This window comes from the organism of the source record quoted next, unplaced genomic scaffold, assembly GCF_019419815.1.
Source record: "Pyrus x bretschneideri cultivar Hongxiangsu unplaced genomic scaffold, Pyrus_bretschneideri_v1 Contig40, whole genome shotgun sequence".
Taxonomy (NCBI): Eukaryota; Viridiplantae; Streptophyta; class Magnoliopsida; order Rosales; family Rosaceae; genus Pyrus; species Pyrus x bretschneideri.
The window spans coordinates 1-17,297 of NW_025999724.1; the positions used below are offsets into that span (position 1 = coordinate 1).

The 17,297-nt window shown below is 35.9% G+C and overlaps 2 protein-coding genes across 2 annotated transcripts; both read left to right on the forward strand.

Annotated features, from left to right (window-relative positions):
* The first annotated feature begins 1,837 nt into the window (after nucleotides 1–1,837).
* LOC103958417 (synaptic defective enhancer 1-like) lies at nucleotides 1,838–3,207 on the forward strand. Its single transcript, XM_048566211.1, has 2 exons — nucleotides 1,838–2,113; nucleotides 2,217–3,207. Exons 1-2 carry the CDS (start codon nucleotides 1,916–1,918, stop codon nucleotides 2,889–2,891), a joined length of 873 nt encoding a protein of 290 aa, XP_048422168.1. The 5' UTR covers nucleotides 1,838–1,915; the 3' UTR covers nucleotides 2,892–3,207.
* Nucleotides 3,208–4,950: 1,743 nt separating this feature from the next.
* Nucleotides 4,951–14,822, forward strand: LOC103958437 (pullulanase 1, chloroplastic). The gene is given in 29 exon segments (XM_009370694.3): nucleotides 4,951–5,283; nucleotides 5,629–5,660; nucleotides 5,662–5,780; nucleotides 5,876–5,931; nucleotides 6,060–6,168; nucleotides 7,092–7,228; nucleotides 7,326–7,528; nucleotides 7,705–7,854; nucleotides 8,018–8,078; nucleotides 8,280–8,400; nucleotides 8,622–8,712; nucleotides 8,788–8,881; nucleotides 9,175–9,270; nucleotides 9,383–9,523; nucleotides 9,701–9,751; nucleotides 9,836–9,906; nucleotides 10,531–10,623; nucleotides 10,991–11,081; nucleotides 11,604–11,675; nucleotides 12,119–12,175; nucleotides 12,270–12,338; nucleotides 12,664–12,720; nucleotides 12,795–12,869; nucleotides 13,027–13,115; nucleotides 13,387–13,464; nucleotides 13,621–13,759; nucleotides 13,940–14,049; nucleotides 14,136–14,235; nucleotides 14,452–14,822. Coding segments are annotated over 29 exon segments (2,934 nt in total). The 5' UTR covers nucleotides 4,951–5,022; the 3' UTR covers nucleotides 14,563–14,822.
* Nucleotides 14,823–17,297: the final 2,475 nt, after the last annotated feature.

The following is a 17,297-nucleotide window of genomic DNA, read 5'->3' on the forward strand; positions in this document are numbered from 1 at the left end:
TGAAGTGCATTCATATGTTTAAATCTTTTATGGAGTGTCACATTCTTATTGCACCAAAAATGAGAGCCCACGTTTCTCATAGTTTAATTGTTGGTGGAACATACCATATACTTTGCATGTGTGTGCATGTGTGTGCATGTGAAGGTAGAATTGAGCCATGAAAAATGACGAATCGGAGATGTGGACTCTTCAATCATGGAATTAAATCCACTCCGTAACTTAGTGTCCTTAGGAATCAAAAAAAAATCTGAACCTTTAATTTATGTGGAAAAGAAATCGAAGTTATTGGTTTTTGTAAAGTGGACCAATGAAATAAATTAATGAAAATCATCAGATTCAATTTGTGTGACTAAGATTTTCTGATTCCTGAGCTCCGGACACTAAGGTCCGGAGTGGATTCAGCCATCATCTAACGTAAGATGTAGGAGGACCCACGCGCAAGGCAGTGTTGGAAAACTCTTCCAATACGACGAGCTCACGAAATCTGAATCAATGGATCAAATAGGAGGATTGTATCTTTTCAAGAACCCTACCATTATCTCCTTTGCCATTTTCCGGAGAATCCAACAATTTGTATTATGATGAGTTGATGAATTGGGATTGTCTAATTTTTTAGACTACTTTTGGTTCAGCTCCTTGAATCTTTTAGTTGAACTATATGAACAAGATATGTATCATAGATCTTTGCAGACATTGTCACATGTGGTTGGAGAAAATAATTCATTTTAATTCTGGGACACACCATAACTTCATTCATGTCATTGTTGTTTTCAATTTTGAGTTCATCACTAATTTCTTTTTATACAACGATATTACGGTGGAGGTTAAGTTAAGTCAGGTAATGAATCATTAATAAGTAATATCGAGCTGTCATTTGTACGTAACATTCTTACGAGTTATTATATGATACTTGAACACTGCGTGCCTTTGTTAAAATATAATATTTGTGGTGTCATAATATTATACAATAATTTTTCATTCATCATCTGCAAGATTTTAATTTTTTAAGTAATTTCAAATCCATGCAATTATCCACAAATCACACATCCTAATCCATGAAGATTCTGTACTGTTCTTGATCTGGTCACCACTGCCAATATAAGTAGACTCAAAATTTTAACCTCAAGTGTTGTCTAGTGGGGATATATATGAGCAGAAGTTTGGAAAGCGACTTAATCCACAGACGAATTCTTCGTGGTTACCAACTCTGCTTTAGCATACATTTTGACGCATGAGCTAAAATTATGCTTCAGCCTCATCATGTGATATTGAAGCTGTATGAGAAGAGCAATTAATTTGCTTAGAAGTGAAAGGTCTTAGGTTCGAATCTCGTAGATAGCGAATTCGATACCAAACTAGGTTACCCATTGTGTGACTCAACCGAACTCTTCCTCCCCATATTGTAAAAATATCGATGTACTAAAAAAATACATTTAAATTTTAGCAAGGGTTGCGGCTAAACAAATATTCTCCTTGTATGAGTCAAAAAGAACACCTGAGATTAAACTATAAATGAGAAAAGTGTTGCGATAAATTGGCTTTAATTATTCAAATATGACTTTTTTCTTTTACTTATATTATCTGACTAAGAAAATTCTCCAACACAAAGGTAATGGTTTATGACTTGTCTGCTGTTTATAATTCCAGAAGTTCTTGTTCTTTACCAAATATCATATCAATATCAATATCAATCAATTTTATCGAATATCGAGTGATTTGATTAGTAATGTAACCAATAAATATTTAGTGCATGTTCAACAATGTAACTAGCAAATCTGGTAATTCCAACGTTACTCACATATGCACATGCTATGCGGATTAGTTACGGGCAAAAAGTGCTGCTGACGAAGACTTAAGGTCTCTCGAACTGCAGAATTCACATTCACATTCCTACAAAAGTTGAGTCCTTGTGTGCATGTGTAGGGTACAGAAAATTCACTCGGCGCGCAATTCACCTTCTATAAATGCTTTTGGCCTTGAGTGTTTTGTTCAACGTCCATCATATATATCACAAGAACTAGAAACCAAACTACATAATTGTAAGCAACCGACACTACCAGTAATGGAGGTTCAGTGCAGCCCCTTTAGCTGGGAATTCTTCTCTCAGGAAGAGGTACCGGATCTCGTTTGAGCTCGTTTGATAACTATTTCAGCTTTCAATTTCTCAAATTCTATTTTCTTATAGGCATGGCTAAGTAATGTTCTTATTTTTGCAGGGGATAGAAGAGCTAAAGCGTTCTCTTTCGTGCACAACTTTGGAGCTTGAGATGACGATTTTATCAGCAAAAGAGAAGATTTCGACAAGAGAAGAAGAAATTGCTCGTCTCAAAGATCTCCTAAGCAAAGCCCTCCAAGAGAGAGATGAAGCAGAAGCAAAATGCCAAACCCTAGTTTTGGACAAACTCATGCTCCAACAAGAGCTACAAAAGCAGCAGCAACAAAATGAGGATAATGGATCAAACAAACACTTTGCCTCTTCTGACTCCGAGATCATCGTTCCATCTCCGAATGCAGACCCTATTATGATGCCGCCGGCGCCATTGTCATCACCGCCGCCACTGCCACAGGCTGCTTTGAAATTGGGAGCTGAGAAGCCGTTGCCGGAAAAAGGGAAGCTACTTCAAGCAGTGATTGAAGCCGGACCCCTGCTTCAAACCCTTCTCCTGGCTGGACCGTTGCCTCAGTGGCAGCACCCTCCTCCCCAACTAAAGTCCATTGAGATCCCACCGGTTGCCATTTCTCCTCCACCACGGCGACTTCTAAACCAAGACTCTTGCATTAGTAGTAGTAATACTAGTTGTTTCAGTAACAAGAGAAGTCTGGTAAGCTCTGATGGTTCTGGTTCTGATTCTCCGCCCAACACCAAGCACCAAAGGACCGTTCTCCATTGACCAACTATTTTGTGCTTTTTAGTTACATAATTTTCTAAGGCTGCACATCCTTTTCATACTGTCAAACATGCAAAGGGAGCAGCATGGAATGGATTGCTACAATCCATATCAGTTAGAATTTTTCAAACAACAGTCTTACAAATGAAAATTCATAGCTTCTTTAGATCCAGTCTAATAACTATTTCGTTTTTAGTCTTTAACTCGGAGGGATTCAATCTTCTGTTCTCTGAATTTAGTTGCTCTAATTCTGTAGTCGATGTAAAATTAGTGGGAGCTATAGCCTCCAATTAAAAAGTACTCGTGCTATTTCTTCTCACTTTTTTGCTTTTTTTCTTGTTACATAAAAGTAGCGTAATAATTGTGACAAATAATCATAAATCTCCCAGAGATTTTTCTTTTCTGAAGCATGCACGCCCACCATTCACCTTCACTGTGAGTCGTCTGCCATAATGACCCCGATCAATTAAAATAGAAAGAGAGAATGAGAAATGATCTCAAATAGCAGTATTACGATAGCAATATTCTCAAGTCGCACTGTTGTTGTAGCAAATCGCATATTAATACTTATTTATGCTATTAATATTATTTTCTATCGATACAATGGAACAATATCGGCAACATATCGTGATGATATTGATACTTGAGATCTTTTCTCATGAAGAAAACCTTCATAGCCTGCAAAATTTTAGCAGGAAACTAAGCTCACTGCTCCACTGGAGCGTTTGGTTTAGACTAATGAAGCAAGTCAATAAAATTAAAGGAAGAAATAATATAATGTTTATGGACATTGCTTTTTTAGTTTGAAACCATTGATCATGAGCCATATGATCATCATGAACTCACATGCTCAGTGAGAAATTTAACAATAGTTGGTCCCACACGTTTTGAAGGGGTAATGGTCCATTGAACAACGTTTCACATTTTCTCTTCAAAATTGAAGTTAAATTTCTTATTTATTCTTACATCAATTTAAAAAATTACGCACAAATAAAATTGATAGCAAATATTAATTTTAATTAAAACAAGAAATGAGAACTCTAACATGATAGTAAGTTGTATATAAACCACCAGTTAGTGCTATTTTGTTATATGTTCGTCCAATTCCACTTTTGATTAAAGATTAGTAGCTAGTTTTATTTGTATATTTCACCTCAATCTATAGTCCTTGTGATTTGGCATTTGATCACATGCTTTGCACACATGTTGAACTTAAAATTCATGAGTTAAACAGTACATAATCAAAATAGAGTGAAAACGATATGAAATAACTAGAAAACTAATGTTAGCTTTCCAAAAATAACATAATAATATCAATAGTTCGAAATGAAGACAAGATAGAGGTGCGTTAGAAACTATTTTTAGGGTGTAGTATTTTTCTTCAAAATACAAAATTCTTATTTATTTGTCTGACATGTAGCTTTACGAGCTAAAATTACATCAAACCCTAATGAAACTAAAACGAATTTGATTACTTAGAAACCATTATTAGCATTCTAAAATGGCATAATAAAATCATTAGTTTGTCATGTAAAGTGCAATTGAGGTGTGCAAAAAACTATTTTTAGAGTACAATTTCTTCCTTAAAAGTAAAAAAGAAATTTATTTTTATATGAGCTAGATAGTCGTAAAGTCTATCATTGTGGAAAGTTTTCAACATGTTGGGAACAGATGTTGGTATATCAAACGTCATAATATAAGTGGATATTTGAAAAAAAATATATTTAACTACTTGTTTATAACACTCTTAGTGTATTAGATCATGTTTTCAGGATACTGAAAAATTTCTCTCATTATCAAAAATGAAACGGTAATTTAAAATAACAAAAACTAATAAAAAAAATTTGAAAACTTTGAGTTTTAACGATAAAGAGGGAAAAGTAAATAGTATCAAAATTTATTTTTTAATATAAAAATATAATTTTTCATTAAAATAAACAGTATCGTGTGTTTTTTAAAAAACCCTTTTAAAATAACATCGTCAACTGCAATTGAAAATAAAACGGACAACAAAATAGTTTAAAACAAAAAAGGGAAGAATCTGGGGCAGAAAAGATCTGAAGAACAGCAGCAAAATTCAGAGCTTCACACCCTCTTTTCTCTGAATTTGATTTATATATTGGTTAAAAATTCGATGCCTTTATTATATTCGACCTCGTTTCTTCTTTACCGGCCACCATCAACGGCTCCAACGACCAATCGCCACTTCCCTCCTCAACGCCCCGCCACGTGTCCTTCATCCTCTTTACGGCGCCTTTTCGCCTCCGAGCGCAAACCCCTTCTCCCTCCGCTCCCACTCCGCTCCGCCGGGGTTTTCAGACACCCCAATTTGCAGTGCTCGTCGTCGTCCTCCGTATCAATGTCGGCCGAGGAGGAGCCCACTTCTACCTCGCAGGTTTCTTCTGCTCTCTCTCTCGCTCCCAAAACCTGTTAGGAATTTCGAAATTGGGTTTCTGTGAATTTCGGAACGAGATGATAAATTTGAGTAAAAATAAGATGGAGAAGTTCGAGTTGGTTGTGGGTTTTTGATTGAAGGATTAAGGTTTTTGATTGAAGGATTAAACTTTGTTACTGTTTTGGTAGATACGAATGAATTTATAGAATCCAATTCTCTTGTTTTTTTCCTTCTTTTATTCGAGCGATATTCTATTCTAATCTACACTACGGGAGGAGGAGAGGGGGGGGGGGATTCAAACAATTTTTTGTGTTGATGCTAAGTTATGACCTTGTATGTGTGTAGAGGGGTGAACAGCTGCAGAGTGGCTTCTTGTATTCGAGCGTTCTGGGTTAGTGAATCAATTATTGCCTGGAATGTCGATGTTGGAAATGGTTCCTGCTACTTATTTGCTAGTAAAACCGCGGCTTTATCTTGTTCGAGTGATGGAATTCTAGGTAAGGACTTTCCTGACTCATAGATCGAGTTTGAGTAATGGAATTCGTGGTTATTTCAAATCTTTAAATTAAGTGTAATGAGACTTCTTTGCTAGCAGGTGAGGATATAAAAGTAAAGCTTGAAGAAGATAAACATGGGCTTCCGGAAAATGTACTATGTTACGTAATCTGTAGAAGCTGTTTCAAGGAGCCTGTTGTTGCTGTTTTTTCTTAGTGTAACTTCTGGAGAAGTTTTGAAACTGCTTCGAACTGACCCATGCATAAAATGATTTCTGTTAGGTGAAAGAAAAATTTCCCCATATCAAAGATTACAGAGCTTTTAATGTGCCCCCTGATTTGGATGCCAAACCTCTTCTCAAATGCCAACTGGCAGTTGCTACTTTCGATGGTAAGAATGTTTTTGCATTTGTTCTTTGCCAGTCAGTTTTTATCAACCCACCGTAAGATAAACCGTTTTCTCTCCCTAGACTAGTAGTGGTGAAATGCAATGAATTCTGATCAATTACCTTTTTTTATCAACGCACCCTTAGATAAACCATTTTGTCTCCCTAGACTAGTAGTGGTGTGAAATACAACGAATTCTGATCAATTACCTTTTGTTGAGGGTGTGCATGTGATTGAGAGTGCTGAAGTAGATAAAACTCACAATTTCTAAAGAATTACGTTTTGAATATTCTTAGTTATTTGTAATTTAATGTTTTGTGGTAGTCACCCATTTGTGCTAAAAGTTATTCTCGGACCATTTAAAGTGTTTAGCGTTCTTGCATTGCTTTTTTATAGAACTATTATCTACTATCTTTCAGATTGACTACATAATGAAACGCCTCCGTCGGAATCCTGACTAATTATTTCCAATCCTTTAAACATACGTCATATATTGTATTATCTTCTATCTTTCAGATTGAATATATAATGAAACACCTCCATCAGAATCCTGACTAATTATTTCCAATCCTTTAGGCATACATCATATATTGTTTCATTGGATGACAATTTTTTGTAGCAGTCCATCTGGTAAACCATTTAATTTAACATTAAATACTTGTGGTGCTATATTGCAAAATATAGAAGCTGTTCATTTACATTTAATTTTTTCTGATCTTGGATCAGTATTTTAAGTTTCTTTGTTTCGGTCAGATGGGATCACTGCTTTGTAAGCTTGGTAATCTTGAAAACACAATTTTTTTAGACGGAACATAGTCATTACCGTGAGTGTGTTTTGTGCGAATCTAGACCAGCATAAATCATCGATATGCAGTGTCTTAATTTCAGCCAGTGAATATATGGTTTATCTGTTTTCATATTATACAGCTAATGGAAGGTGCAGTGATGCCACTGGTCTGCAGTTACCTGGTATTTTAGATGAATTGTTCTCGTATAATGGTCCCCTTGGTGCACTTTATTCAGAAGAATCAGTGTCACTGTACCTTTGGGCGCCTACGGCTCGGGTATATAACTTATATGTGAAAAGTTTTTTTTATTAATTACTAGAGTTGCCCTATCAATTCTACTTATGGAAGCAATCATTTTCTTTTTACAAAACAGGAAGTATGTGTTTGCATCTATAAGGAACCGTTAGGTGGGGGGAATCCCCTAGAAGTTGTGCAACTTGAGGAGGTTAATGGCGTTTGGAGTACTAAAGGGCCAAAAAGTTGGGAAGGCTGCTATTACGTGTATGAAGTGTCTGTATATCATCCTAGCACCTTGAAAATTGAAAAGTGCTATGCAAACGATCCATATGCTAGAGGGTATGCCGGTTGTCTAATTTAGCCAACAGTTATCGGAAAATAGCTAAGGTGTTTCCATATTCTAAAGTTATGCATCACTGCTATCCACTAGTATGTATTTAGTCATGAACATTGATGTATATGCCTGCTTATTGACATTTCCCAGATTTATTATCTTTTAATTTTTGTTGAAGCAGGCTTTCATCAGATGGCAGGCGGACATTGCTGGTTAATCTTGATTCTGATGATATAAAACCTGAAGGATGGGATAAATTGGCTGATGAGAAACCTGATATAAATACTTTCTCCGACATAAGTATTTATGAGTTACACATCAGAGATTTCAGGTAATAACATATAATGACACTTTCAGCCAATTATCTAAAAAAGAGATCTCAAGTGATATATGCTATGTTTAACTTTTGACGAGTAATCTGTGTCTGTTTCTCCAAATATGGTTATCGTTTTGGTATTGCATTACACTCGTAATATACTCAGCTGCCATTGCAGTGCCAATGACCAGACTGTGCATTCTGAATTTTGTGGTGGATATCTTGCCTTCACTTTGCAGGTAGTTCTATTATTCTATTAAGAGGTGTAACCCAAGTATGCCTGAAGCGTACTAATTTAAAACCCAAGTATGCCTGAAGCATACTAATTTAACTTAGAACTATAAGTATTCAATTCCACGTGGATCTTACATGATGGATGAAAGGAAAGGGGAATTCTCTAAGACTTTACTAATTAAAAATACGTAATTGACTGCTTGAAGGATTCAGCGGGTGCATTTCATTTGAAGAAATTATCAAATGCTGGTATCACTCATGTTCATCTACTGCCAGCCTACCAATTTGCAGGGGTTGATGATGAGAAGGAGAATTGGAAGAGTGTAGGTAAGGGAATATACGAGCTTAGGCATTGCAAAACAACCAGTCCTTTCCATTTGAACTTCAAATATAAAGGAACCTTTCCCATTGATGTTGATGCAAACCGGAATATGATGTATGAGTTATGTGTATATACATTGATGTTTCAGAAACAAAATGTTGTGGTCTTATGTAAGCTAAATTGACTTTTGCTTGGTTGCACCATTCCTCTGTGTGACATTGGCCAGATTTCAAGATACTTGAAAAGTTTGCTCCAGATTCGGATGAGCAACAAGCTCTTATTACAGCTATCCAAAATGATGATGGATATAACTGGGGGTATGCTTCTGTCAGTTTGTTTTACATTATTAGCTTAAGTACTTTTTGATGGCTTGATCTTTACGTCTTTTGAAGGTACAACCCTGTTCTCTGGGGGGTCCCTAAAGGAAGCTATGCAAGTAATGCAAATGGTACATACCGTGCAATTGAGTTCAGGAAGATGGTCCAGGTATGGATATTAGGTTGTCACTTCTCCAAATTCTGTGTTTAATGCATCTTGTGATATACTAGATTAACAAGTTATCTTATCTGCAGTCAGTTGAAGTTTTTCTTCCATTGTCCTAACTGGATCTTTATTCTCTTTCCTTTTGTTTTGCAATTTATTTACTTGATTTCTCTCTTCATCCCTTCCACCCACCCTCTTCTCCTCAGACTTTCCTGTTTTCTGCTTTTAGTGTCCCCTCGTATGCCTCCTGTTTACTTGGGTGAAAAATAATGGGAAAGTGGTTATATTGCTTGCAGGCGCTTAACCGTTACGGCCTTCGTGTTGTCTTGGATGCTGTCTACAATCATTTGTCCGAAAGTGGGCCATTTAGTGTGAATTCTGTTCTTGATAAGGTTATGACTTGTTATTATTCATAAGATCCCACCATATATAGACTGTTGTCCTGCCTTACAGTCTTCCTGAATGATTTCCATTCTTCTGTTTTGATTTAAAGTTTACTTATAGATTGTTCCAGGATACTACTTAAGAAGAAATACAGATGGCTTTATCGAGAATAGTACATGTGTGAACAACACTGCTAGTGAGCATTTTATGGTTGAGCGTTTAATTGTTGATGATCTATTGCACTGGGCAGTTGATTACAAGGTGAGATTTCACTCATCAAATGGTGCTTGAATACCTCAAAGAAGCCTCATGTAGTTTCATCCATAAAGTGTATACTGATTTATTGTTAGATTGAAAGGGTTTGAGTTGTATGCATCATCGCATGTATACTTATAAGTCTTAAAGGTGGTTTCTGGAATCATATGAATCTTTTGGCAGGTTGATGGGTTCCGGTTTGATCTTATGGGTCATATAATGAGAAGAACAATGGTATGATACTCTCAGCCAGTTAGCATAGTACATTGAGTGGATGTTCAATAGCCAAATGCCTAAAAGATACTAATTCGTGCACAGGTGAAAGCAAAAGACGCACTCTGCAGCCTAACAAAGGAAAGGGATGGAGTTGATGGCTCAAGTATCTATATGTAATTACTCACTATATTCATTTAACACACGATTCAACTGTGGTGGAAATTGTTTCAGGAGGTTAGAGTTAGTTGGGTCATTCCAAAGGGTTGTTTCGAGCTTCTAAGCACTAATTTTGAGGCTATAGGAATTGGGAGGAAAGCTAAAGCTTTGTGGGGTTGTCTGGTGTCGGCAGTTTTTTGGAACATTTGGTTGGAGCGTAACAAAAGAATTTTTGAGGATTATACTGGTGTGGGGGTAGCAGATCTATGGGGAAGAGTAAGATATTGGGCAGCCTTTTGGGCTTCAGTTTCAAATGATTTTAAGAATTACTCTCTTTCTCACATACTGTGGGATATGTTAGCAGTTGTAAAGTGATTTTGGTTGAGGTCGTCCTACTTGTATTCAGATCCTCTGGAGAGATTTTCTTGTTCTGTTTTTGGTGGATTTCTTATCCACTTCTGTGTATTACACTTTTCTTTTTTAATAAACTGTTAAAGTTTCTTCTCAAAAAAAACACACTACTATTGTAGCTTTGGAAATCGATGCTTGAATTTTCCCTATGGATCTGTTGTTTTGTTTACAATTCTTGAATCTTTAGCATGATTTTGGCTCAATATTCTTGTTTTATCACTTTTATCAAGATATGGTGAAGGATGGGATTTTGGTGAAGTTGCCAATAATGGACGTGGAATAAATGCATCACAGTCCAATCTTCGTGGAACTGGAATTGGGAGGTACTATTTTTCGTTTCATTTAAATGGGGTCCAACATTTCTTTTTGTTATGTTGAGGAACTAGGAAATAGGATGGCATGCAGGAATTAGATATAGGACTGTCTGATTAAAAATAGTCTTTCAGTTACTGACAGTTGAAAGGATGATACTGGCATCTGCTTTTTATTTTGTTTTTCTCTCCTTATAAGAGATTCAAAAGAGACACAAATAAAGATGTACGGTGGTTGAACTTCAACCTTGTACTGGAATGTCTTGTTCTAGTCAAATGCGAACTCAGTGGGAACTATATATACTAGATTTTCCTTTCTTCCATTTCTTTCTTCACTACCTAGTGAGTGCCTATAGCTATGTGTTGATTTATCTATCAGTTTTAATGATCGAATACGGGATGCAATACTTGGTGGATCTCCATTTGGCCATCCTCTTCAGCAAGGATTTGTGACCGGTCTACTCTTGCAGGTATATAATGACTTTAAAAGGAGCTCTTTATATATTAGTTGATTATTTAGCGAGACTACTACAAATTTTGTTTCGTGTGCTAATAAGTTGCATGCATATACTATATATGTTTTGTATGAGTATAGTGGGTGCTCTGTACTGAAACATTTTGACATGTTATGTGTCCCGCAATCTCTTAAGACCATAATAAGGTGAAGTGAAATTTGCATGATCAACATTGTGAGCTAGACTATACGGAGAAAGAGCATCACTCTACACATATATCTTGTTTTGCATCATTGAAGGAGTAATATGTATATCACTACAGTTTTGACTCATGCTAAGGGTGAAAGTGATCTCTTATGTTAGAATATTGTATGATTGTTTTCATCATAGTTAATGGATTTATTTTTCTTCTGTAGCCTACTAGTAATATGTATATCACTACAGTTTTGACTCATGCTAAGGGTGAAAGTGATATCTTATGTTGAATATTGTATGATTGTTTTCATCATAGGTAATGGATTTATTTTTCTTCTGTAGCCTAATGGTCACGATCATGGTCCAGAAAGTGTTGCAAAACACATGCTTGCTGAATCAAAGGATCACATTCAGGTTTATCATTTTAATGCATTTTTATATATCTAGCATTTTGTTTTTGGCCCGATGCTGGACTCCTTTGTCTCCTTAGTCCATGTACAAATGAAATCATGAAAATTGATGGATGCCAACTGAAATTAAACTGAAAATTGTTCTTGTATTGACGGAATGAGCTGCATTGGTAGACTAAAACTGATAGGTTTCTTCATCTAGGGGATAAGAATTTTCAATAAAAAACGAAGTTCTCTAGGGATGGTCACTTTGAAGTTTCTTTTACTTTTCATTTTCTCATTTATTTGAAGTTTTGATTGTCATCCTTTTTTAAATAATACTACTTAACTGACTTTGGATCCAAATCTTATTTTTCTTTCTACAGTGATATTGCAAAAGGCTTCATAAGCCATAATTCCTTTAGTATTTTTGTTGTGATCGTATCTAATGGAAGTACAGCAATGCAGGTTGGAATGGCTGCAAACCTGAGGGATTTTGTGCTAACCGATTGTGAAGGGAAAGAGGTGTACATTAATTTCCAGAGGGATAAGTATCAATATCCGCTGTTGATGTTTTAGCTGAAATGCATTACCTTGACATTTCCAATGATTCATTCAGGTAAAAGGAGCAGAAGTTTTGACCTATGGCGGGACACCTGTAGCATATACTTTATCTCCTACTGAAACTGTAAGTATCTATATCAGGATTCATAATTTTAGTTCTTGTGATTTTGTGCCTATCACCACCTGTTTGAAGGTACTTGATGTTTTCTGAGCCATATTTTATACCCTTAACCGATGTAATGTAATGTATAATTTTAGATGCTAGGTTGAGAACCTGCTGTCAAGTGGGCTTAGCAAATCTGAGTATTGGCAGTTAATGAACTTCGGTTAATGCATTTTGCTCGGGATGTTAATGCATTGTTCATAACTTCATATTGATGCTTTAAAGGTAGAATGACGAATATTAACATAGAAAAACCATACAATTGATAACTACATTTGTTCTCCAGATCAATTATGTTTCTGCTCATGACAACGAAACTCTGTTCGACATCGTGGCTCTGAAGGTACATGTACTTCTTCAGTATTTATTTGACTTCAGATTTGTAACTTCTTGTCTAACTCAATCCATTACTGGTAGACTTCGATGGAAATTTCTTTAGAGGAGAGATGCAGGATAAATCACTTGGCGACAAGTGTAATAGCACTCGGACAGGTTTTAAATCGTATTTAATGTTGATTTAATGAAAATTTCATGTATGAAATGGCAGGCTACTAGGATTATTTATGATGTTTATTAATTCATTTTTATATTGTTCATTTTTTTGGGATATTGTATGACCAATCAGTTATAAATGATTTCCTAATTTTAGGGGATACCATTTTTCCACGCCGGCGATGAGCTGCTTCGGTCAAAATCACTTGATCGTGACTCATACAATTCTGGTGATTGGTTCAATAGGTCAATTGCCAATCTCATTCCCAAGTTACAGTCTTAGTTATAGTTGTTACATAAGATTTCACGATTTTAGCTGATCTTATATCTAACTGCTCGAATAAGTATATGATCTTCTGCATTATATGCTACTTTCGAGTTACAAGTTGGATCCTTTATGTGCTCAAGAATAAATCTCACTCCTATAGTCCCATTTCATCTTTTCTAATTGAGTAACCCATGCGTGCTATGACGTCTGTCTTTCTCAAGCATAACGTTTGTTTGGTATGATTTCCAGGCTGGACTTCGCTTATAGCTCTAACAATTGGGGTGTTGGCCTTCCTCCAAAAGAGAAGAACGAACACAGCTGGCCGCTGTAAGCACTCGTCTATTTCCACAATCATTTGATCCTGCGTATTTCTTAGTGACGTTGACATGGGATGTAGAAAGGTGTATCTGGCATCAGAAACTTTATGATGACTGGTATAAAATGTCAAGTCATAATTTTTATGGTTATGTTTCCTTTTTTCAGAATGAAACCAAGATTAGCAGATCCATCCTTTAAGCCTCAGAAGAGTCACATCCTCGCTGCTGTGGAGAACTTTTCTAATTTGTTACGTATTAGGTACTCTTCACCACTTTTTCGTTTGAGGACAGCAAATGCTATTCAGGTGAGAAGCCTCGTATCCATACTTACGTTCCACTACAATAGTAATGTTTTTTCTTAGAATTGATTTTACCAAGAAAAAGTGATGGGCTTCTTGTATAGCAAACGCTATGAGATGAACCATTTATTTTAGAGATAAACCAAATTTGCTCCCAAGTTTTAATACATAATATTCACTGTTCAGGAACGGGTACGTTTCCATAATACTGGTCCTTCATTAGTCCCTGGAGTCATAGTAATGAGCATTGAAGATGGTCATGAAGGCGTGCCAGGGTTATCTCAGCTTGATCCAATGTCGGTATAAATATCTCTAACTTTAATTTTTCCATGATACCAATGATTGGAAAATAATTCACTTGACAAACCTTTGTGCTGCACAGTTTCTCTTACATTGTGGTTATCATCAATGCGTGTCCAACTGAGGTGTCATTTGCCAGTCCCCCTCTTCGGTCTAGGACTCTTCAGTTGCATCCTGTGCAGGTAAACCATTGACGTCAATTACCGCTGTTTTTTCATGTTGTTTCTTTGCTCAAATTTGGCATAATCGAAGGGAGCGCCAGAGATTTTCTGCATAACATCTCAAGCCTAGAAGAAAGATTCTGAATGTCAGATGAGCTCAGATCACTTGAAGTTGCTTCAAAGATAAACCTGCTTGATTTGTTTTATACTGGTTCTTTAAATATGAACTTGTTGCAGGTAACGTCAACGGATGAAATAGTTAAGAGATCTACGTATGATGGTTCCTCAGGATGCTTCACTGTGCCCCCAAGAACTACATCTGTGTTTGTTGAACCTCGGCGAGTTTGAGTAGCTCAGCTGTAGACGTGTTGTTCCAAGGATGTCATAAGAGTTGAGTGCCATGGTCGACCAAAGCATGGTTTTTTCCTGCAGTTGAGGAGGGAGAGAGGCAAAACCCAATCAAACTTATTTTCCAATTTTATTCCAGAGTGATTAGTGATCCAAAGAGAGTTTTATTTTGTGAGTGAAGTTATAAAAAAAACTCTTTTTATTATTTTGTTTATAATTTCTAATAATTCTATATATATATACATATATTAGTTCAGTAACTCAACGGTTTTCGATGCGCTCATATATTTTACTCTGTTGTCTGTTCCATGGCAAATTGAAAGCAAGAAAGCATAGTAAATTAACATTTTCCTATCTCTCTTTATTTTATTTTATTTTCGACCAAAACAAAAAAAAAAACAGTGATTTCTGTTTCCTAGAACTGCGTTGCTGTTTCAAAGCAGCGTAATGACAGTTGGGTCAGTTTTCTAATTAACGGAAATGCAGTTGTGGTACCAAAAAAAAGGAATTCGGATACTCGCCGGATCCTCGAGAATTTTGGAAATTTATAACTTGTGTAAATTTATTGTACATCGTACGGTCAAAAATGATTTTAAATGTTTTTATTTAAAATTAAAAACAAACCGTACTTGACAAAAACTGAACGCATGATGTACGATGAACGGATAAGATTTACAGATTCTCAGGATCCTCATTAAATAGATCCGAAGAGGATCATGTTGGGAAAAAAAAAAGATACATTAGCAGTTTTTTTTGGAAAGAGATCCTCTTCGGATCTCTTCTCTAAAGCCCCTAGATCAAATGATTCGGACTTTTGAAATTTGATTCAACGGCTAAAAACAGAGAAGTTAGTAAAAAATTTTATAAGTTATAATAATTTTTTACTGTTGGATTAAATTTTAAGGATCCGGATCACTTGATATATAGGTTTTGGAAGAAGAGATCTGAAAATAATCTTTTTTCGCTTTTTTAACAATCCGGACGACTCAACAGTAGGGGAAATGGTTGATTCGAATTAAGAAAATATTATTTTTTTTCAACTTGCCAATCTAATGGATAAAAAATCATTTGGCTTCCTCTATCTCTTGGCTGTTTCATGGCTCATGGTCTTTTTTTAAAAGGTTCACCAAAATCAAAAGTAAATAAAAAAAAACAATGAGAAAAATAGGAAATTATTTTTAGCATTCTAAAAATATCGTTTCACACTCCTCACATGTATATTTTTCCTTCAATTATGGAAAGTTTGGAGTGCAAAATGAGATTTTCAGTGTACTAATAACAATTCCCAAAAAATAATATGAAAAAAATTATCTTTGGATTGGATTTATTAGCAAGTTTAGCTTAATTAAGGTCATGTTTTGTGCTGCTTAATAAAGCTCGTGTCGTATTCTGATGAACCAATTTGCAACCTGTGTTCTATGTTAGTATTCTCATGCCCTTTCTGAGCAATCAACATGCACCATATTGGTTTTCAGCCCTCTACCAATTTGTCCTTGTTTTACACTTCAAGATCACAATTAATTAAGTCATAATCTTTCCATTTAATTCAAATCACATCCACCACACCACCACTTCCATGTACTAGTAACCCATAGCTATTAGCTAGCAAAGAGAGAGTGAGTGCAAATTATAAATAGAAGAAAATCATATTCAAACACTAAATTCATATTTGGTTAATTCTGAAATTAGAGAATGACAATGGGGGAGGTGTTATTTTCCCACTCTAAATCAATAGTGAACACTAAGTGCTCGTTTACTAATCTGTAATCAAAATGGGAGGAATCGAATTGAGGAAGAATTGAATTGACGTAAAATTGGATTGGGGAGGAATCAGAATCAGAATCAAATTCCTATGAAAGATGTTTACTAAATTGTCAGGAAACAGAATAGGATTAATGTTGGTTTCATACAAGTTGTTTACCAATTCACTTTTGAATTGGAATCAAAACCATTTGATTACTAAACTGCTCTTGGTCTAAATGAATTATTTTATGTGATAATGAGTATAATTTAATTTTCATACAATCTTAACCCATAAATGATTGAATTTTCTATCTCTTTATAAACTAATTTTTAAACTTTTTTTTTTTTTTTTTTGACCTTTTCAAACCTAATTTTTATACCCATCCCATAACTTCCCAAGCCAGCAGCCCAAGTTTTCAACCTTTTGGAACTTAAATTTTAACGTCATTTCTCTTCTTCCCAGTATCCTTCCTCAGTCCTCACCAGCGGCTACCGCCACCACTCTCTTCCTCCTTCTCCTCCATTTTATTTTCTGTGGATCCTTCATCATCATTTCCTGTGCATCCATTGATCTCTCTTGCGCATCGCACCTCCATCCCCATCCAACCACGATGCCACAACCAAAGAACAACCAACTCACTACGATATCTGAAGACGCCCTAGGATTCTTGAGATTGGTTCGCTGGGCACGGGGAGGTGAAAGGGAGGCAGGCAGAGAGGTCTGGGCTTGTTGATTTGAGTGGCAGATTTGGAGTTTTTCAGGAATTAGATGGGGTTATAATAGGTAGAAAATTGTATTCTGGATTCCTCCTTTGTCCCGGAACTCAAATGACACCTCCTACTCAGGAGTTCAATTCCTCCAAAATTTGGAATTCAATTCCTATTTTTCGAGTGGACCCCATCCAGTTTGATTCCTTCAAATTTTAGTACACAAGAATAACCCGTAATCGGAATCACATTCCGACTTTTTATTCTGATTACGGAAACGTAAA